Genomic DNA, 22,985 nt, shown 5'->3' with positions numbered 1-22,985 from the left:
AAGTTTGTGTCTTTGTAATTTTGTCTTCTCTGTAACTGCTGGATAATATCACCTCTAATTGAGCTATTTAGACTGCCAGCTTTTTGCAGTAGTTCAGTTTAGTGTGTCAAGAGTTGAGTCCCAGTTCATTACTAGGACTCTGTGTGCTGCTACAACACAAATATTTAGCAAATATGAATGGTCAGCTTGGTGTCAGTTAGACAGGAGGACCTCTACTTAGGGTAGGTGGGCTCAGAATTATCTGTGGTTGATTAAGGCTTATGAATGGCTTATGATGACTTTTGAATGAAGTAATAACTTATGAAGCTTTGAATTCGAAATGGAAAATGCAGGTTTGACTCTAGAGCATACTATGAGATGAGACTAACTGAGAAATGTTCAAGGAGTAATCTGTTCAATGTGGTCTTTGCTTCTGAATAGGCATATGCAAAGACACAAACAGAAATTACTGCTGGGATCCAAGCAAAGAGAGGAAGGGAAATTTCACCCTAATTTAGCCAACTAAAAGTTGCCTGTTCTGAACTACTTTCTTTAGGGTCTGTGTGTGGTCAATGGAGAGAGACATCTCCAAATGACTGTTTGTCACATCATAGGTCAATGTCTAAGAGAGCCATCATTGAGCAGTTCTGATTTGACTGACTGGAGTGGCTACGTAGGATTAGTGAACGCTTAACTTTACAGTGCCTTGAATTGCACAGCAAGGCTTTCAAGCAAAGCTGAAGTATCCAGAGCTGAATAAGGGTTTTGTTTGGGTTTGTTTGTTTCAGAATGTAGAAAAATACAGCAGCTATCCAGTGTACCACAGTGTCTATGAAACCTATGAAATTGTGGAGAGATTTTATGATCCCACTTTCAAGAATCATCTGACAGTAGCTCAGGTTCGGGGAGGGCTGGTGTTTGAACTGGCCAGCTCCGTTGTTCTTCCTTTCGACTGTAGAGATTATGCATCAGCTGTGAGCAACTACGCTCACATCATCTATAATTTGTCAAGGAATCATGAAGAAGAACTGGCAACATACAGCGTGTCCTTTGGTACGTACAGTCTTTCATCACACTCCTACTCTGTTAGTGCTAGCAGTGCCTTATCTTAGTGTATGTCTTAGTCATGACTAAGTCAACAAAATAAGAGCCACACCTGCCAAAAATTTGGAATTTGAATATTTTGTCACTTAGTATGCCTATGTAGAGACTATGCCGCTTCCAAGTAGAGCTAACACGGTTACATATTCTTCGACCTGTGCATGGTTCACTGATGTTGGCAACATAAGATATCTTTGTCTTGGTCCCTAAAAAAAATCGCACTGCTTTGCAGCTCGTTGCCCAATTCTCTGTTCGACACTGATCATAGGAATATAGGCTAATTCAGGTTAGAAGGAACCCGAGGACTTCTCTGTGTCAACCTCCCCAAGGCAGGGTCAAATCTCAGGTCGCTCAGAGCTTTATTCCATCTGGTCTTGAAAACTCCCAAGGACAGAGACCACAGAACTTCTCTGGACTCCAGTTCTTGACTATCCTTAGGGTTAAAAGATACTCCTTACATCCAGTCAGAACTTCTTTTATTTCAGATTATGGGCACATGATGGCAAGTGCAAGCATTAGGAGAATTTTGCCTTGGGGCTTGGTCAGGCAGGAATGGTTCTTCCCTGAGCCGCAATAGGGATCTTGTCCTGGCATGTTATAGGGATTCAAAATATGCCTCCTACCTCAGAAGCCTATATTTTTTTGGCCACATTATACAGATGAATAGTTAGGACTTGGCTGCTGCTGACCAATATCAGGGGTGGGTGTGTGTGCACGCGCGCGCGCACGCACACACACACACACATATACACAGGATGTCTTTCTCAAAACTTTGTGTGGAGTAGCATACCAGTAAAGGACAGGTCAATTGAGATTTGTAAAATCTCAATCTTCTATCTGAACAGCCTGGTTCTGGCAACCTGTGCTATAGTTTTTGGTATTTCTGTACAGGCTTTAAGTAGCAAATGATAAATGACATTCACAAAAATACTGATTTCTATTGTTTCCAAGGCAAGTGTTCATGCAGAATTATATAGTTTTTAATGTAGTAGTGTGGGGGCATTAGATTTTCATTCAGTGAGAACTGACAGATCATGATCACAGAGAAAGATGAAGCTATAAATTGAACAATTTAATTTGTTAAATGATTCTTTAAGAATCTGAAGTTAAATACTTCCTTCCTTTCCCTCCAGATGCTCTCTTTTCAGCTGTGAAGAATTTTACAGAAGTTGCTGCGAGTTTTCATGAAAGATTGGAACAAATAGATATCAATAAGTAAGTTTAACTCTTTTTTTTTTTTTTCCCTTACAGTCAAATACTCCATAAAGTACTATGGGCTCAGGTGGCAGAGTCCTCACTTGCATTTAGTCCCCTGAATAACTTTGGTGAGAAATGACTGCCAGTCATTTGTTTTATTATAAGTCCTTATGAAGTCTTGCCTTTAAGGATCTGGTTACTCTAGCAAACCAAGCATAGAAATGGTGAATTAGTGGACATCAGAGACACTGCAGAGCCTAGGAATCTAGCCATGTTAACTTCAAAAAATGTCCAAGCTAATTAGTCTATAATAGCTGAAATAAAAATAGCTAAATAAATAGCTGTACTATGACTGTACTTGCAGCAAGCTTTTCGATGAGCTTTAAAAAATTCTGTGCACGACCTGCGCCAAGAGGACTAATTTGCACATGACTTAATTCTTAATTTATTCATTGTAGGCCATGCCCAGAATGAGAAACCAAACTTCCCTTTATATATACATACATGTATGTTCCATTTCTTGGGAAGAATTTCATTAAGCCAGATGCTTACCCTTATGGAAGATTAAATGAGAAGAAAAGACAGCTTTTTAATGGCAGCCACTTTCAAGATAAATGTGTTAACAGTAATTTCTTATGTAAAATATGACATTTCTGACATATGACATGTATGTGTCAATTTCAAAACTATTTCATTGAGATATGGCTTAAACCTAAGTATTAACAAGCCAATTTTGTTTTCCATTTATACTAATGTAAACTTTAAACAGTTTCACTGATAGTAGTAGAGTTACTCCAGGCTTACTGTGCTATAAATCTTACCCTTTTTTGTTGGTGAGTACCTTTTGAAGCTCTACAATCAGTTACTTCAGATGTAGACTTCCAAACCCACATATATTCAGTATTATCTTCTTCACAGTTCTTTTATTTGTTAAGCATCAGTAGTATACTCAGAGCTATTCAAAGCGCATATACACAGATGGTCTCTGCTCTAGGGAATTTACAATCTGCTGTCAGAAAAAAACCAATTCTTGGATGATTCAAAAGATGATTCCAACATCACAAGGTTCCTGTTTCTCAGATGTTGTGGTTCTGCATAAAAATAAATATGATATTATTGAAGTTATTTGCAGCTGGCTGAGCTTGTGGAAAACAGGGTCTTTAGAAAACTGCTGTACAAAAGAAGAGAACGGTCTGCCTAACCATCCCAATGAAATGGAGATAGAGTAAGATGCAACATGAGAGAAAAGTTTCTGTCTTCTTTGAGACTGTTCCTTGGCCTTTAAAAACAGCTTTAAGAGACTTTCAGATTATTAGCCAGACTATCTCACAGTACAGATCAGCATAATTCTGTTGTGCAGGTTAGCTGACATGGGCTGTCTTGTGAACTTTAATTTCAACATCTTGGGTCTACTGTCCTTAAATCCAGAGTTGTGCACATTGGGGTATGAGATGGGAGCTAACATATTCCTCTTCTCTTTTTAGCCTAATTGCTGTCAGAACACTGAACGATCAGCTCATGTTTCTAGAAAGGGCCTTCATCGATCCTCTTGGATTACCTGGCAGGCCATTCTATAGGTAAGAAAGGCTTATTTTTCACTTTATGCCATGACTGTGCTCATCCCTGTGAGAATTCCTTTGGTCTCTGAATGGAATTGTAATGATTTTATTAAACATGATAAAAGTAGATTAAGCAGGACAAATATATTGAAAAGGGAAAACAACATTAGGGAAGTGTTAAATGAGATACACTATACAGAATGAGGAAGAGTCTTGTTGGAATCCTAGTAAGATCAGTATACTCGTTTCCATTGATTTTTGTGGGCTTCTAAACAGATGTAAAATTTTGGCCCTGGATCTGGTTCAGGTAATTTCGGTGGTAAAGGATCTTTAGGAAGTCATTATGATTTGAAAGTGAAATAGGGTATAATTGAAGTATCTACAATTTCATTGATTATAGCAGAACAGTTGTGCTAGCAAATACAGTACAGAGAGCACTACTTCAAAAGCAGTGAAGTGAATTCAGTAGTTCTCACATCCAGTTCAAGAAGTAAATCTTGTTTGAGAGGCAGAATAGTAAAGTCAAGTCTAGCTTTTTGCTACTCTACCAGTCTGCACAATTCAGAACAGTAATCTTTCCACTAAAAAGTTCCACTACAAGTAACTGTAGAAAGAGAACTTAAGACTTACAATTGTACCTCTCATAGCTTCTGATTAAGAATCTATTGAGAACAGTCTATTGTTAAAGCATCAGCTCTGCTACCTCAAAGCATACCTCGATCTGTTGGAGATTGTGTATATCTGTGAGAAAAGAAGCTGGCTTTTTTTTCTTGTCTTTCCATTTCATCTAAAGTGAGGGAAAGGAAAATACTTCCATCAACTTTATCTCAAATCTTCTTAGCTACGATTTCTGGAACTCACATGGAGTAATGTAGCCTATGTAATTTTCTTGCTTCATAGATTACAGTTACTATTGCTGCAATAATCTTATTTACATCTTCACTGTCAAGAATTTAACACATGATACAAAACCAGATTAGTTTTATGCAGAAAATATCATGTTTTATTTTACTAATGCAGAATATTGTTGTTTTTTTCCCCTTAATTTCCCTACAGACATGTTATCTTTGCTCCAAGCAGCCATAACAAGTATGCAGGAGAATCATTCCCAGGGATCTATGATGCCTTGTTTGATATTAAAAACAAAGCTGATAAACATGAAGCCTGGGAAGAAGTAAAAAGGCAGATTTCCATTGCAGCCTTCACTGTACAGGCAGCAGCAGAAACACTGAAAGAAGTAGCATAAATATAAAAAACATAATCATCAATGAAGGCAACATGACTGTTTGAAGAAGAAGCCTTAAAAACAGAGCAACTAAAAACAAATATTAAAAAAAAAAATTTCAAATCTTGTCCTTTGCAAATAATATACCCAAGTGGAATGCATTTAACAATGTTAACAAGGTAAGGTACAGAGTTTGGAGAGCTCAGGCTTTAGATAAATTCTGAAGTTAAAAAGTTTCATGTTTTCTATCCACTTAACATTTTAAGTATTGCTAACCACTGGATTTATTTTCAGAGCTTTGAATTTTGCTAGCTTCATTATTATAGCACTACTCAAAGTGCATTAGGAAACCAGAAGTAATTTCATGTTTCTATCAGTTTCTAATTTTGGTGTTGAATTTTTGTTACCGTGGAGTTGAAAAATTTTACTCCAAGATAGACCTTTCAGCTCTTCTTTTACACAACGAATCATGTATGCAAGAAAACTGTTATATACTGTGTGAGTGATGTATAATGATTAAAACAAGTTTTGGGAAGCATCCCAGAATGCTGATCCATGGTGTTCTTCTTTTCACATACTGAATCATAGAATCACTAGGTTGGAAAGGACCCACTGGATCATCGAGTCCAACCACTCCTAACACTCCCTAAACCATGCCCCTCAGCACCTCATCCACCCATCCCTTAAACACCTCCAGGGAAGGTGACACAACCACCTCCCTGGACAGCCTGTTCCAGTCCAATGACCCTTTCCGTGAAAAAATTTTTCCTGATGTCCAGCCTGAACCTCCCCTGGCGGAGCGTGAGGCCATTCCCCCTTGTCCTGTCCCCTGTCACTTGGGAGAAGAGGCCAGCTCCCTCCTCTCCACCACTTCCCTTCAGGTAGTTGTAGAGAGCAATAAGGTCTCCCCCTGAGCCTCCTCTTCTCCAGGCTAAACAACCCCAGCTGGATGAAGTGCTTAGGGACATGGTTTAAGGGACAAGGTTTAACTTGCCTTCAGGCAAGTTACTATAATTAAGTCATTATTTTACTTAACTGTTGGTCTTTCTCATAAAATAATCCCATTTACCAGATAGTAGGAAATGCTCTTGTACTCAGTTAACTATCGTTCAGTTATTTTCACTTTTTTTGTGGAAGTGATAAATAAAATTATAAAACCATGGTGACATCTTCTCCCAAATCTAGTTGTGGTGATGGGAGACATTGCTGTCTCTAACTTTTGTTATTGCTGGCTGCTCCACTGCTCATTTTGCTAATAGATAATTCATTATGACATTCTATAATCCACCTTTAGCAAAATTAGCCAGGTTAGTTTAGATCATCAGTTAGGTTAACTAAGAGGATTTTGTTTGCAGCCACTAAGGGAATAATAACACAAATCCACCATGCAGAGGTGGGTGGTGATACCCAGCTTCTCTTGACCAGATGGATAAAAAAAGAGTATTTTCCTGTTACTGAAGAGAATGAACTGAAAGAGCAGACTCCAAAACTGTGGAATCTTTCCCTAAATGACCTACATTTCTCCCAGCCCAGGCAACATAATTTTACAATTTTCGACATAACCATAGCATTATTTCATTTAGGTTTAACTAAGCCCCTTTTTGACATCAGCTAGCAGGTAATATATAATGTCAGGAGCCAGGATCTCACAAAATGCCAAGATTGTTCTACTCTATATCTATTTAAAAAAAAATAAATCTATGGGCTGTCCCCTAACTACTGCAGGGAATATGATATAAGCACAGAAGTTCTCTCTCTCTTCCGTTGACCTTGAGAGAGGGAAAGACAGAAAGCAGGTGGCTTCATTCTGTGAGCAATGAAGCACGGGTGTTTAGTTCAGCAAGTTATATGTGACAGCATCTAGCGTTTGGACACGTTATGGCCCATTCTGAAGTTCTTCATCGGTTTTTAAATTTAAAATAAAAATGCTTTTTAGTTTTCAGGAACTTCTATGGAAATTGTGAGAAGAACGTTTTTCACCCTAAATAGTTTCTTATTGTCAGTCTTCTACAGAGTCTAGATATAGCCGCTCTAGCCTTCAGTTCCTCAAAGACTATTCCAGACAGATGTGGCTTGTATCATTACTGGACAGAAAAGGGCCCAGTCTATGAAGCTAATTACTGAAGCTATGTGATTTGTAGTCAGCTGTCCAAGCCATATGGCAAAATATTTGCATGGATGCATATGCAACTGTCCATTTCCCATATGCGTCACTAGAGTGAGTTCTATACAAAAAGCAAACATGAAAGAATAGTTGTGTGTGCACTGAGAAATATTTTGCATGACTCATTTACTAGGATGACACAAAGAAGCAAGGATCACATTTGACATTTTTGAACAAAGTCAGGTCAATTGACTTATGTCAGTGAATGAAGACACCCATTTCCTACCAGTCAGGTGGAGAACAATGGTTAAAGAAGTAATATGCATTAGAACCTGTTAATATGTTCTTGCAAGTTTTCTAACTGCACTGAGAAATTATTCCAGTCCATTGAGTCTTAGAGCTCAAAAAATGCCTGAACCAGATAGAAGCAAAGAGATGTATGCTATGAAGCAGTCTAGTAGGGAGAGGCAAACAATGAGAAGCCTTGCACAGGAATAAATAGTTTTTAAGCATCTGTGGGTTTTGTTAGATCTGTCAGGGTATCTTAGGGGCATAGTTACCAGCTAACTCAAGGCCTGAGTGTGAAATCCTTTCCTGCGCAAGAAGTCAAGAAAAGGTTTCTATGCTAATTCTCCTTCAGTGAAGTAGAACTACAAGTAACATAAAAAAGTCTTTTGTATTCTAGACTTGAACAGTGAGTTGAAATTCACCCTTAAAGCTGCCAAGTGCTGTTGACCAGATTAGCTGTTTTGGCTCTCAAGCTTTTATACTATTCCGTAGTAATTGGCCAACAAAGACTGTTGCATTAAGTAAAGAAGAATAATTCATGTAACTACAGATGGTTTTAGCTAGAGATGGCCATTAGCAGAGTTGCTTACTATAATCGACTTTCATTTACTTTATTTTCTAAATATGTTGAAATTAATACTTGGAAGAACTAACACCCTAAGTCCAGGCAGCTCTTTGCAAACATTCATTTGGCTTTTACAGTTACTGCAGACAAACTCACAGAGACACTGATTTATATACAGCAGCAGATGACTTAATTACAAGAGCTTTAGCAGTATTTAGTAAGCAGAGGGAGGAATCTAGCTGGCACTGTGGCATTGTTGAGAGCATCCTTTCCAATCTGAGCAATTGCAATAAAGAATCTAGAGATTAAATGAAAAAGAAACAGTATTTTTTGCAGAAAGTACATCCTTCCATATGATCACAAGTTGGATGCTGTCAAAATTTTCCAAAGAACTCCACACAATGACCATCTTATGCACTAAGAGTCTGAATCGAATGAAATGAAAGCATGCCTATGTATGGAGATGCTAGAAACTAGACTTGTATTAAAATTAATTCTTCCTTTCATGAAAACAGAAATGTCAATGTTACTTTGACTGGGAAGTCTTGTGACCTGACAGCATAATTTCTAAATTAAGATGCTGTTGACACAGATCTTACTTTTAAGGGTTGGTTTCACTGAGGCAGAGCAATTGCTGGTAGTCAAGATCTTTGAGACGGGACCTGTGCTCGACTCTGTGTTTAGAGGCAGCTTGAAATGTGCTGCTGAACTACAGACAATAACACAGGGAAACAGAACAGCCAAGTCTCACAGCTGGAGTCATAGTAAATTGTATTCTTTCACTTGATGGATAGCAGCTGTCCTGGGCAGGGGCTTGTAACAAATGGAAGAATATACACAAACATAGGATCATAGGGTTGGAAGGGAACACACAAGATATCTAGTCCAAAGTCCACAAGACGGGATAAGCTTCAAGGTCAGACCAGGCTCCAAGTTTTATTGAGTCCAGTCTTGAAAATTTCCAAGGATAGAGAGCACATAACCTCCCTGTCGAACACATTTCAGTATTTCACTGCCCTCTTGATGGAAAAGCTTTTCATGTCCAGTTAGAACCTTTTGTTGTTTCACTTTACAACTGTTGTTTCTCATCCTCATGCCATGCACCACTGAAGAGGCTGGCTCTGTCTTCTTGGGAAAATTCCTGTACACGCTGGGTTTCATTTGGTTTATGTTCACTGCAGTTCTTTACTCTTTCTGCCTCGCTGGGCACATTCCTCTTGCAGAAGAAAGGGTCAAAGTTTGCAAACTGAACTTGTCAGCTGCCAACAATGTAAACTTTATTTTAGCTGGAATCTGATAACGGATTCCTGAAGTTCAAGATAATAGAGATGCTGACTCACTGCATCAAAATCTACTACCCTTTTAATCGAGTAGTCCTATAGATTGCAGAGGCCATGAGAGAGTGCTGGAGACTGTGGAACTGGAAGAGTCAGAAGGAAACTACTGATTTGGAACTGCAATTGAGCATTTCCCTGTTGTCATTTTTCCTGCAAGACCTGCCTTTCCCACAAAGTAGGGCCCTTTGATCTCTGAAGACACAAGTTCAGCCTTTAGTCAAACAACAGGACAAGCAGCACAACGGTAGCATATCTTTCTTGCTGCAGATATTAACCTTTGCAGCCTAGTTGCTGAACAGCTACAACCTACAATTTACAATCTCTGGCTTTCATTCTATTATGTATTTTTCTGTACCGTTGCTCATTTTGCTAACTGACTGCATAGCATAATTATGCACTCAATGCAAAAATACATGCTAGTTTTGCATTTGGCATGTGTATCCTTGACATTTTTGAGCTTTTCTAGTTTACCAGGGATGATTGGGTTTGTGGGTTTTTTAAAACAAAGTAGAATATATGTACCTGCCTGCTGGTTTTGCTAGCTTCACCTGAACCTCTCTCTTTTTTTTTACTCTCAACAGGAGCAGTTCTTGCTACTCCAGAGCTCAGTATGAGGCCTATGAAATAGTGATAGCTTCCTTGCTAAATTTAGAAGCGATGTTTAAAGTACTGTGTTTTCAGGAGTTAGTTTGTGATTTGGACCTTTTTTTTTGCAGTTTTGTCACCTGGTCTGAGAAAAGAAATCCCTTTTCTTAGTAAACTTTTCACATTACTTGTCTTGAATATTTTTTGTGACTACTTAGGATCAGTTTTATCTCCCATCAGACTCAAGTCTTAACTTTGATTAAACTTAGGCTAAGGTGGGTATTTTCACCACTGAATAAATACCCAACTGTTATTGGAGAAGGAGTCTTGGCAGTATTTTGCATTCATAATATCTTAGTTCCAGCAGGAAAAGCTCCAGGCAAAACAGGGTGGCTGATGGATGTGTTTTTATTTTGGTCAGGAAATGCCTCAAAGAGACATGGTTCTTATGGGATACTGATTATCTTAATAGCTTTGAGTTCTCCTCTTGGCTGCTGAGTGAGATGTTCTGTAACAACTAAGAGTGAGATGAGACTTGGTTTGGAGTAGCTTCTTCCACCTCCTCACAGATATAATACTGCGTTCCAAGCATGCTGTACTTTAGATCTCACCATGTCAGGCTTATTTTTTTCTGGCTCGAGTTATTCTGAGGAGCGTTTTTAAGACATGACACTATGACTTTGGCTTTGTGATTAAGTAATGTGCATAGTTGGTTATTTAGGCCATGTCCCAGGACTCAGGAAACAGTGAATATGCAGGATAGATACTGCATTCCTTATGCTGCATATCTTGGAACTGATAATACCAGCAAAGAGGAGAAAGTAAAAGAAATACAGAAACAAAAAGAAGGGAACAACAAAGGAGTAGCAAAGCAATGCTAAAGACAACCTCTTCTTCTGCCCAGACACCGAGGAAAATGGAAACTGGTATAGGAGGAGGTAGCTTTGTTCACTCTCCTTCCTTTCAGAAAACTTAGCTGCTCTCTCACTACATTCTTTAAGAAAATCTGGATTGCTGCACCCTGTTCCACCTTCCAAAAGGAAAGACTCCAGCATCTATAAACTCTGTTTTCAAGCCCAAAATTATGTTTTGAACTGCATGAATGGTATTTATTTAGCCTTTATATGCTGTTTTTCTCATCTTCCCAGGAACTGTGTAGAAGATAGCTCAGGGATACTTTTGCAACGTATCAGCAAGCAATTTCAAATATCTATGTATAAACCAGATATGATCCAAGAGGGACAACAAAAATTCTTGTGTAGCAATGTCACTCCTTACACTGTCCTGCACCACATACCAAGCTGATTCATAAAATAGAACAGAAGAGTTAGGTTGGAAGGGACCTCCAAATTGGTGGAATACAAAACCTGAGAGAACTGCATACACAGATGGGTACACTGAGGCATCTGAAATTGCACCAAATGCTTATTTTAATTCCAGTTGTAGTTCCTGTAACTCCACTGGCTCCATCTATGGACAGTTAGCTCACATCTGGCTGCATGGGGCAATCTTCAGTTGTCTGAAAATAGGCTCTGCAGTATCAGCTTAGGTGCTGTGGGAAGTCTTATCCGTCATGTGGCTGCTGCACCAGAAGAAGGCAGCCCTCATATAAATGCTGCCCTGTACTGGTTTGTTCTGTATAGCAGTGTGGAACACTCCATAAGCTGCCAAATGACACTGGGTACTTTTCTCTTAGGAACGGAACGCTCCATAAAATAACTGAAGTGCTTAAAGTGAGCTGACTAGTGTACTTCAGGTATCCTAGGGTTGAGGGAGGTAATTCTGCCCTTCTATTCCTCTCTTGTGAGACGTCACCTGGAGTATTCTGTCCAGTTCTGGAATCCTCAACGTAAGAAGGACATGGAGCTGTTGGAACGGGTCCAGAGAAGGGCTACAAAGATGATCAGAGGGCTGGAGCACCTTTGCTATGAGAACAGGCTGAAGGAATTGGAGTTGTTCAGCCTGGAGAAAAGAAGGCACCAGAGGCCTTCCAGTACCTGAAGGGATTGTACAAGAAAGCTGGAGAGGGACTTTTTACAAGGGCATGTAATGATAGGACATAGGAGAATGGCTTTAAATTGGAAGGGGGACAATTTAGATTAGACATTAGGAAGAAATGCTTCACAACAAGGGTGGTGAGGCACTGGCACAGGTTGTCCAGGAAGGTTGTGGATGCCCCCACCCTGGAAGTGTTCAAGACCAAGTTGGATGGGGCTTTGAGCAGCCTGGTGTGGTGAGTGGCGTCCCTGCCCATGGCAGGGGATTTGGAACTGGGTGGTCTTCAAGATCCCTTACAACACAAACCATTCTATGATTCTATGATGTTAAGTGGTAGAAGCTACTTGGTTGCTGCTACTGTTCAACCTCAGCATTGCTGATGCTCTTATTGGTTTAAGAAGAGGTAGGTGTAGCAATAAATGTCATACTTTCTCGCTGCTGCTATTCTTACCTTCTTTCTTCACTGATGTTATCATCACATGAGGCCTAATTTAGGAAGACACTTTACTGTCTATTATGTTCCAGTCCTACACATGTGGTGCTATATAAATGCTAATAATACATCAATATGCCCATTCTTTATAAGTTCTGTAGGTGGAATTCCATCTGGTTCGTATATGTCAAGTGAGATGTTGATTTGAAAAGTCCTTGCTATTCGGAATTGGTGATGGGTTAAGTTTGGAAATGACAGAAAAGAAGATCACAAAACTGGACATGCTTATCGTCTGAACTAAGACATCCAGGTGTATGCTTAAGATAGTGGCTGTGGCTGGTCCAGAATACCGAAGTGATGTAATTCTCCTCTAATCTATGAAAAGCCTTAGTGAAATAATTAGGACATTAACCAGTGTTTTCAGCTGTTTCTGAATATTTTCAGCTCAATCTAGTCTATTTGAGAAAGTTTTGATACTTGGAGAACTGCTGTTTCTTTCACAAGATGCAGGATACCTGCTTTGGACTCTTTTGGCAGTAAGTGGTAAGAAATCGGAGCATGTCCAGGCTCTCCAGAAAGCTTTCCTGTCTTCAGCCAGATAACTGGCCTCAGATGGGCAAGTCCTCACTTCCATAAAGATAAGTCTTGGCTTCCATGTAGCCATGTAGGAACTCACCAACTGGGAGTGGTTCGCAGGGCCAGGCTAAATTTGTACAAAATATGATGATTCTATAAAAATATCTTGACTCTTCCCTGGGCTGAAGTTGTGTGCTTTCCCATGAGGCACTGACGAATTTTGCTGAATTAGACTAGGAAAACTTGATCCTAAGAACTTTGTCATCCAAAATGTAAAAAAGCTAGAGAATATAGGAAATAATTTTGCCACTTTTCCCAGTTGCAAATTGGGTGACGTCTGCTAGTGTCCCTGTTGGCTAATCTAAAATGTGTTCTGAGCTGCTCTGAGTATTCATCACTTGCCAAGGATTAATGCAACCACAGATTACAAAGGGACCAATTCAGTCCTTTCTTGGTAAAGAGAAAACAAGTCTTCCCTTCCTCTATTTCCATAGCCACTTCCACTGGAACAAATAAATACTAATAGTGATTGAGCCCAAAAGAGCCACTTTAAAAACCAAGCCGTCCTGACAATTCATAGAAAGTAGCCTTTAAAATAGTACTTAGTGCACAGTCTGGATGCAAATTTGTTAAGAGATGCACATACAGCTACACGCAAACTGTCTTGCGGGGTGAGACTAAGAAAAAGAAGTGTTTTATTGCGCTCAGAAAATAGCATCAGCCAGGGATTAAGGCTGTTTAGGCAGGAGGAGAGCTGAGAATCACAGAAGCTGGGGGTAGCCCTGGGGCTGAGGGTGGGAGGAGGAGAGGGAGGAGAGGGAGGAGAGGGAGAGGGAGGAAGAGGAGGAGGAGGAAGGCGGCTCCCTGCCTGCCCTCCTCGCAGGCTGCAAAGCTGCCGGGCAGCAGTGCCTGTATGGCCAGGAGCAAGCCCACCCTCCGCGCATGGCTGGGCTGCACAGGGCTGCTGGCTGCGTTCTTATTGGGCTTTCTTGCAGGTGAGTACAGAGCCACCTGGGCTCAGCCTGCAGCTGAGCATCCTTCTATGCAGCTCCTCTTGTGACGAAGCCCCTCTCAGGAGGCTTTTAGGGACGTTAAAAAATACTCATCCTACGGTTTTTCTAAGAGGTTGTTCTTTCTAGCAATTTTGGTCTTTAAGGAGTTGGAATTAGCATGGCTGTGTGCTTCAGCCCCAAACAAGCTCTGGTGAATTAACCACTTGCCATAGCAGGCAGGCAGACATTCAAAGAGGAGGGATTAATAGGAGAGTTTGAGACTTCTGTGGCTGCACAAATAGCAATATATTTTTTAATTATTTTTATTTCCTGATTTTTAATGAAGATCTATTAAATGTTCCTATTCAGTTGCTGGTTTAGAAATTAAGGCAGTACATAGAGCAGGAGGAGGTTTGACAGCCAGGAGTGGAGTTGCTGAGTTTTCCATCCCGTGCAATGAAGTTCCCAGAAGACTATTTTCTGCAGTTATTTGCAACGTTTGATTTTAAGTCTAAAATTACATTTGTCCTTTTGAAACTTGTGTTGTAGCACGCATTTAATGCTAAAGCATGAAAAGAAAAATCCATGAGGGTTATTAAATATAAAAAAAACCCGGCTTGATTTAGGAGATCCCAGAGCTACAAGTCTCTGGTGTTTATGCTCATTTTACACATTTCCCTGGACATAATCTTGTTGGTCGTACGCCAAACCAGGATACTGGACAAGAGGGACCTTTGATCTGATCCAGTACCACTGTTAATGCTCAGAAGGTTACTACAATTGCATTTAAGTCTTAGCAGATTACATATGTTGTGCATGTGGCAGCATATGCGCTTGGCTTTATTATGATAATTTTACCAGTTTGGGATTTTGTAGCTATAAAAGCAAAAGGATTTGGGTTTTCATAAAGGCAAATTCATATAGTCGATATAGACTCACCTTTCAGGTTTATGGCAGCTGAAAAATCTTTAACTTTTTAAAGTTAAATTACCTTCACAATTACCTTCATTCTTTTAATAATTAAATAGACCAACTCCAACCTTCCCCAAACTGTAACTATTATAATGCTGGCAGGGTGGCTGTTGAGTCATAGACCTTCGCTTTAAATACGCTTATGCACATATTTTTAAACATATATATAAAAATTAAATAAGGAAAATTCATGATGAGTATCAGGATTTCAATCCTCTCACTGCAAACAGTTAACTGAGAATTTAAAGTATAGTTGAAAATCAACGAGAGATAAATCTGCCTTAAAAGGGGGATTGTATTTACCAGAGATTTAGGGTGTGCCCTTTTAATTATGCACTTCTTTTGGCAGTTCAGTCCATGAAGTGTTTTGGTTGTGTTTTGCTTCTGTGTTTGAGCCCTCAGTCTCTGACAGAGGGCGCTCTAAGTCCTGTTCATCCTCGTGGTTTTAATGAGACTGTTCAGTGCTTTAGGTTGCACATGGGCTCAAATATGCGAGGACTGGGATTCGTGCTAAGTAGGAAGCTTTTCAAATGTCTTTCAGGATGGTTTACAAAACCGACCGAAAAAAAGCCTAACTCTTCAAATGCCTATCAAAATCTGAGAGAGAAACTTGTGGCTGAAATGAAAGCAGAAAACATCAAGCAATTCCTTCGGTAAGCACTGCGTCTTGGTTTTTGAATAAATTTATCAGTCACAAAAGCCAAAAAGTGATAAGATCAGCTCCAAGTAACAGTCTCTGAAAGCAGAGCTGTTAAGATGCTTTGGAAGTATTTGACTCACAACCCTTCTGTTCCCCCATCCCCTCTATTTTCGAAGTTATCTTTTTGAAGTGTTTTTACTGTTTAGTGTTCTTCCCTCAAGCTGCCTTGCTGCCAGTGCTTATCATGCTTTTTTATTACAGTTTTCTGTAGTCTTGATCTAATGCAGTGTAGGTGTTTTTTCCTCAAGTGTCTGAAGCTCTAACATCAGATAATTTTGCTTTATCTCAGACTGAGATGATTTTACTGGATTGAGGATACAGTGGTTGTTATTAATTACATTTGATTGACAATCTGTCTAGTGCATCCCTAAACTTTCAGTTTGAGCAGCTAGTCTAAGTAGAAAACTAATATATGAAAAAATCCTACAAATGTTGCATGACACTGAGTTGCATGTAATGTTACAACTGGCATTTAGTGTGGACATGTTGTATAACGTGCTATTAACTTGAGATCCCACTTAACCTTGTCTTCCCTTTCGGAAGATGACGGGCCCTGCCCATGTACAATGTTTGCGTATGGGTGCTTAAATCTTACATGTTGTATATAAATTAAATATACTTTTTTTGTTTCCTAGTGCATCAATGTGTTTTTTTTCGAAACACCTAAAATGCTAGGAATATAGAATCATAGAATCATAGAATAGTTTGGGTTGGAAGGGACTTTAAGGCTCATGCACTTCCAACCCCCCTGCCATGGGCAGGGACATCCCACTGGATCAGGCTGCCCAAGGCCCCATCCAGCCTGGCCTTGAACACCTCCAGGGATGGGGCAGCCACAGCTTCCCTGGGCAACCTGTGCCAGTGCATCACCACCCTCATAGTGAAGAAATTCTTCCTAATGTCTGGCCTAAATCTGCCCCTCTCCAGTTTATACCCGATCCCCCTCATCCTGTCACCACAAACCTTTATGAATAGCTCCTCTCCAGCTTTCCTGTAGCCCCTTCAGGTACTGGAAGGTCGTTATATGATCTCTGAGCCTTCTCTTCTCCAGGCTGAGCAAGCCCAACTCTCTCAGCCGGTCCTCATATGGGAGGTGCTCCAGCCCTCTGATCATCTTTGTAGCCCTCCTCCGGACACGTTCCAACAGCTCCATATCATTCTTATGTTGAGCATTCCAGAACTGAACGCAGTACTCCAGATGAGGTCTCACAGGAGAGGAATAAAGGGGCAGAATCACCTCCCTCACCCTGCTGGCCACGCTTCTTTTGATGCAGCCCAGGATACTGTTGGCATTCTGGGCTGCGAGTGCACATTGCCGGCTCACGTCGAGCTTCTCATCGGCCAGCACCCTCAAGTCCTTCTCTGCAGGGCTGATCTCAAGCACATCATCCCCCATCATGTACTGAAAACGGGGATTGCCCTGACGCAGGTGCGGGACCTTACATTTGGCCTTGTTGAACGTCATGAGGTTCTCAGAGACCCACTTCTCCAGGTCCCTCTGGATGACATCACATCCTTCTGGTGTGGCAACTACACCACTCAGTTTGGTGTCATCCACAAACCTGCTGAAGGTGCACTCCATCTTGCTGTCAATATCATTGATAAAGATATTGAACAGCACCGGTCCCAGTACGGACCCCTGAGGGACACCACTTGTCATGGATCTCCATCTGGACTTTGACCCATTGACCACTACTCTTTGAATACGACCATCCAACCAGTTTCTTATCCACCTTATCATCCACCCATCAAATCCATATCTCTCCAATTTAGAGCGAAGGATGATGTGGGTGACGATGACAAAGACTTTACAGACATGTTGGATATTGTGCTGTGAACTTGAGATACCATTATATCCTGTCTTCTCTTTCTGAAGATGAAGGGCCCTGCCCATGCACTCTGTGTGTGTATGAGTGGTTAAATCTTACATGTTGTAATTATTATTAAATATACTTTTTTGCATCCTGGTGCATCCATGTGTTTTTTTTCAAAACACCTAAATTTTAGGACTGTAGAATTACCTTCTTGTTTTGTTATGTATTCCACCAGAAATTGAAAAAAAACCCCAAACATTCTTGTGCATATTTATATCTTCTACAGAGGAACAAATATATTAATACAGAAAGTAAACAAATAAAACCTCTGGTGAGTAACATCTTGGTATTCAGCATGTAAGTCATCAGCTGCATAACAATCGAAGGATTGTTGACAAATTTGATTTCTGTACATTTATTGTAAAACAGAAAGTTTTCATTTCTAACATCAATTAGCTTTTTAGGGTTATAGGCCTATCTTGGTTTGTATTTAATGTTCTCAGTAGACTGGAGAGTTCCTGAAGGTTATGTTTGAGTGAAAGTCTAGACAACATTGAGATTGATAACAGAATGAAACAGCTCTGCAATTATGCTGAAGTTTCATGGCCATAGGGTATTAATATTGTATAGTTTGTCTGCTTGCTTTGATAATGGACAAAATGCTTTGTACTATTTTTTCCCCTTCTAAATTCAAATAAAAAGCAAGAGCTGCAGAAAAAATATATTAATACACGATCCAAAAAGTTTGTTAAAAGCATAAGATATATGAACTTGAGATTTTTGGTCCATATTCCTAGTTTTTTAAACTACTAAGTCTGCTTTTATCAAGTGGAGAAAACAAACCATGTGTTTCAGAAAATGCAGACACCATGACCATAGCATTGAGTCATAGCTCTGGAAAGCACATAACTGTTTAAAAGTGAAAAAAATTGAAAAAAAGACATTGTGTTCAGTGTATATTTCCTGAAAGTATGTATAGTATTTAAAATAGAGTACTTCAGGAATCAAAAGGTACTTAAAATTAGAGAATTAAAGTACAAGAAGAAAACAGGCAACAAGCTTTGGCAAAGGTTGTTTCTGGGTCTTGGTGCATACCTGCACAGTCTAAAGAGAAGCAAGACAAAAGCAGAGAGCAGAAGGTTGTGGTCTGCGTAGGGAATCTAGATGCATTCAAATCCAGGGGGCCAGATGAGTTTCCCATGGACTACCTGGATGTTACAATTGCAAGACTGCTGTCTATGAGAAGTTCTGGTGATTGAAGGAGGTCCCTGGTTGCTGAATAAGGCTGATGTTGTGACCATTTTTAAGTAAGGCAAGAAGGAAAACTTGGGGGCACTGTGAGCTGGTCAGCTTCACTTCACCTCTGAAAAGGTGACCAAACATCCTTCTGGAATGTGTTTCCAAACACATGAAGGACACAAAGGTAGTTAGAAATAGTCAACGTATTTTTTTAGTATTTGTAAATAATAATAAAACCCCCAACACTACTGATCAGGGTGTTTGTCTTCTCTATAGAAATTACTGGCTATGTGTATCACTGGAGATGTTACAGTGGTTATAATATCCTTAACTTTAACAAGACGTTGGACATCATGTCTTGCAGCATTCTCATTTGGAAGCTAAGGAAGCGCACACTGAAAAGCAAGCTCTTACAGGGGTTGAAAATAGGCTAAACTGACAGGTTGAACTGGTACTAATAATGGTATTTAGTACCACTAATTCATGGTAATTAGTGGTATCTGACATCCCTGGGGCTGCCATTAACAGGTAGGCTGTTGGAATTTGAAAGTTGATGCTTAGTACCTGTCTGACTCATCAGCATTTGCCATAACTCATTTGTTCAGTGGGCCAAAAAATTCTAGACAGACTTGTGTATGGTAGCCCAGAGGGGCTGGATGTGTCATCACTGTATGTCATAACTGATCTGGATATATATGTTAAGAAGGGCCTCATTATTCAGTCTTTTGATTAAGAAACAAAGAAGAAATCTTTGCAGATATTTTCACATAATTATTTTCAATTTAACCTTATTACTACATGTTATGCCAAAGCCATCATCCAATACCAAAATTATTCAGAGGGCTCCTTTCTGAATGTGTAGCTTTTCTGGATCTGTGCTCCTTGCATACCATTCCTATTCTTTTGCTGAATGTCTTTGACACTGATTTTCATTGCTTCTGTGTTGTTGTGGCTATTTCTGTTATGTAAAAAGAAAGGTTCAAGAAGATTTGTCTTAAGGCTTAAGGGAAGATCCTCTGCTCTGACAACATTTTGTGCTTATGTTGATACAGACGGATAAATAATCATGTTATACAGGTCAGAATTTAACTGTAAAACCTTACTTTCCATGCATGTGTCTTGAATATAAGCATTATACATGCTGCTCCGAGTTCATTATTGTACCTCTCTGCATTTACTGCTTACTAGCTATTTTCTGTTTTATTCCAGCACGTTTACCAAATTGCCTCACCTCGCAGGAACTGAACAGAATCTTCTTCTTGCCAAACGGATTCAGGGCCAGTGGAAGGAATTTGGACTGGATTCAGCAGAACTTGTTCATTATGATGTGCTTCTTTCATACCCAGATGAAAAGCAGCCAAACTACATCTCACTAATTGATGATCAAGGGAATGAGGTGGTCTTTTTAACAAATAAACTGTATTTATATAAGACTTCTTTAAAGAAACAGTGTCTTCCTCTGTTTTCCCACCCATTCATCCTAGCATGTGCTTTATAATATGATAAAAAATCTAATGCAAAGGGAACTCATATTTAGAAATGATTTTCCAGACTGTGCAGCAGAACAGCGGAGTTGATGTAAGAATGGCCATACTAGTTCAGATTAAGGATATATCTAGGACAATGTTTCCATAAATAGCCTTAAGTGGACACACAGGGAAGTTTAAGAACAAAGAAATATTCTTCCAGTGTCTGGCTGTTCTCAGCTGAAGGGTTTTCTGAGCATGGTGCAATTGGTCTCTTTAGGCATCCTCATTAGCCCTCTTTTCTAAGTATTTATCAAGTTAGTGACCCTCGTGAAATCTGTCTTCCAAGTACATATCCAATCTCTGCTAGAATATCTGTACAATTTTTGATTCCACAATACACTGAGGTAAGGAATACCACACAGAGAGTATCCGTTGTATGAAGTACTACCTTCCTTTGTTTACTCTGAACCTGATCCTACTGCCTTTCTGTGGCATCTCTTAGGTTCCTGTTGGAAGTAATAATGAACAATCTCCATTTTGTGCACACAGGAGAATAAAGAAAGAGATGCAAAATCTGACAGGGAGCCTAAGGGAGGAGAGGAGTTGGGATGGCTAGAGGAGCATCGTAGTACATAGACAGGGATGAAGAGCCCTGGTGGAAACTAAGGACTGTGTGCTCATGGATGAGACGAGCTTAGTGGTGAAAGAATGGAGCAATTCTTCCACAAATCCCATAGCAGTCTCTCAGCTATAACCTCATAAGATGACAGAGTGGATATAAACCCTGAGGCAACATGAGTATTACAACAGATAATGCTGAAAAGCAGCGTGTTTAACTGAAGCGTCACTAGCAACGAGGTGAAGAGACAGTCACAATGCAAGTGGGATTAATCACAAAGTACAAAATACAGGTGGCAGTAATCACATTGAACTAGGTGTCATTTATTGTCACCACCTCTTGGCATTTTTCAGCTACTTCTTCGCTTAGGTCCTGGCAAGTAACTGATGAGCATCTTCTGAAAAGTGATCTATCTGTATTCGTATCTGCACTCTGTTATAAAAATCTAGATATATATCCCTAGCTGTTTTTTTGTTTGAATTTATACATGCTAGCTGGGATTGTATTTTTTTGCTAACAATTTGTGAAAACTAGCATATCATTTGCAATATCCAAATGTACGGACTTGTGTCTGGAGGTGGAGTGTTTGACCAACGATGTCTGTTATTTATTTCTAGATTTTCAATACATCATTGTTTGAACCACCCCCACAGGGGTATGAAAATGTTACTAATATACTGCCACCATATAATGCTTTTTCTGCACAAGGAGTGCCAGAGGTAAGAAAAAAATTTTGTAAGAGCATTATTATCTGAAGTTATATTTTGCAATACATTTGGTGGAGGAGGTTGCTTTAACTTCTCAAAATATTTCTTACAGTAGTTTTAATTAGCCATTAGTATAAGAGAACACAAGGACAGCTGGGCCATGTATCATTTGAAGGTTAGAAGTGTGTATTAGGAAAAAAAGCTTTACCAAAGTGCTGGAAATCTGAATCACATAATAAATGCAAAGCTTTTACCTGTATGGAAAATTTTGGATCCATCTCAGGTTACTCCACATTACTCAATCATATAGAGAGGACTTGCTGATGTCTCAAGGTGAAACAGCAATACATAAATCAATTTGGAAGATATTTTGGATTAAGTGGATGTCTTCAAAGGCTAAAGTAGTCCCTCACTTATTGTGGTAATTCATTATGAAGGAACACGTCAGGGACAACACTGCATTGCACATGAATTAAGTGAGTGTTAATAGTGAATGTTGTGTATATGAGGAATACCACTTTTTTTTCTCATCACCATAGAAGTTTGCCAATTTAGCAAAGTGCATTGTTTTTGGTTTTTTTTTTCAACTTCAGTTTATGGACTTCATTTAAATGCAGGATAATATAGAAAGGCCAGCAGTTTGAGCCAAGGCCTTCTATAGAACATTCTGGAAAGCTTGTGGTTTTATGGGCACCGGTTCTAATTTATAGAAATGCAAAAAATAACTGTATATTACATAATGAATGAAATTGTGTATTTCTGAAAATGGGTATTTTGTTTGTTGAATGACCAGTTGCCATGAAATTGCTTTTCTTTTCTGTGCAGGCAGATCTGGTATATGTGAATTATGGTCGCACTGAAGATTTTTTTAAGCTGGAGCGTGAAATGGAAATTAACTGTACAGGAAAGGTTGTCATTGCCAGATATGGAAAGATCTTCAGAGGAAACAAAGTAAGGGTTGTGTTTTATTACTTCCTCTGCGGGTCAGACACTGCTCATGGTGGAGCTAGTGGGAGTTACGAGGGCTGTTAAGTTGGAACATGTGTGCAGAAGGAAACCTGCAGTGTATCCATTGTGACTGCATTCTAAGAATAACTTCCAAAACAATGAAAACAGATGAATGCATTAATCTCCTGAGAGTGAGATGACTGCAAATCCTTAGGCAGTTCTTGCAAGGGATTACTTTAGGGAACTGAGAATTTTGTTGAGCCAAGGCTTTTAATGCTTTCATCCATAGAACTGCAGTACTGTGAAGAAGTAAATATTTGACAAGGAGTCTGATGCACAGAGATTGAATAATTAACTCTTTTGTCTTTAGGCAACTTGGACAGAATTGGTCATAGTGGGCAAGTGGTCAGTTTTTGTGCCTCACTTTTATGTCTTGTGCTTTACTTCATAGCCTTGAGCTATCACTAAAGGTGTGACAGAAAATAACATACCCTGTTTCACTGTGGTTTGTTCTGCTGAGTCTGTGGTTACTTTCAGTCTTTGCTGTGTAGAACTTCAAAAGCAATGTCCCCATGGAA

The 22,985-nt window shown here is 39.5% G+C and overlaps 2 protein-coding genes across 7 annotated transcripts in view; both read left to right on the top strand.

Moving 5' to 3' along the window:
• The window catches only part of LOC104064197 (Putative N-acetylated-alpha-linked acidic dipeptidase), a 28,199-nt gene extending 23,116 nt beyond the window's left edge, over positions 1–5,083 (top strand). For 3 of the 4 annotated variants that reach the window (XM_054056931.1, XM_054056916.1, XM_054056921.1), the window contains 4 exons: positions 768–1,032; positions 2,214–2,295; positions 3,762–3,854; positions 4,893–5,083. In XM_054056931.1, coding sequence (XP_053912906.1) covers positions 768–1,032; positions 2,214–2,295; positions 3,762–3,854; positions 4,893–5,082 — 630 coding nt within the window. In that variant the 3' untranslated portion in view covers position 5,083. Of the gene's footprint in view, positions 1–767; positions 1,033–2,213; positions 2,296–3,761; positions 3,855–4,892 lie in introns of those variants that run through there. The other variant, XR_008448278.1, reaches the window with a different exon arrangement.
• Positions 5,084–5,122: 39 nt separating this feature from the next.
• LOC104064097 (N-acetylated-alpha-linked acidic dipeptidase 2) overlaps positions 5,123–22,985 on the top strand; it is a 43,872-nt gene continuing 26,009 nt past the window's right edge. For 2 of the 3 annotated variants that reach the window (XM_054056951.1, XM_009566390.2), the window contains exons 1-5: positions 13,791–13,942; positions 15,453–15,564; positions 19,874–20,060; positions 21,370–21,471; positions 22,285–22,410. In XM_054056951.1, coding sequence (XP_053912926.1) covers positions 13,861–13,942; positions 15,453–15,564; positions 19,874–20,060; positions 21,370–21,471; positions 22,285–22,410 — 609 coding nt within the window. In that variant the 5' untranslated portion in view covers positions 13,791–13,860. Of the gene's footprint in view, positions 5,241–13,790; positions 13,943–15,452; positions 15,565–19,873; positions 20,061–21,369; positions 21,472–22,284; positions 22,411–22,985 lie in introns of those variants that run through there. The other variant, XM_054056960.1, reaches the window with a different exon arrangement.

The sequence above is a fragment of the Cuculus canorus genome, chromosome 1 (genome assembly GCF_017976375.1).
Source record: "Cuculus canorus isolate bCucCan1 chromosome 1, bCucCan1.pri, whole genome shotgun sequence".
In the NCBI taxonomy this organism is placed as follows: Eukaryota; Metazoa; Chordata; class Aves; order Cuculiformes; family Cuculidae; genus Cuculus; species Cuculus canorus.
Note: the sequence above shows the minus strand (reverse complement) of the source record. Positions and strands in the feature narration are given on the sequence as shown.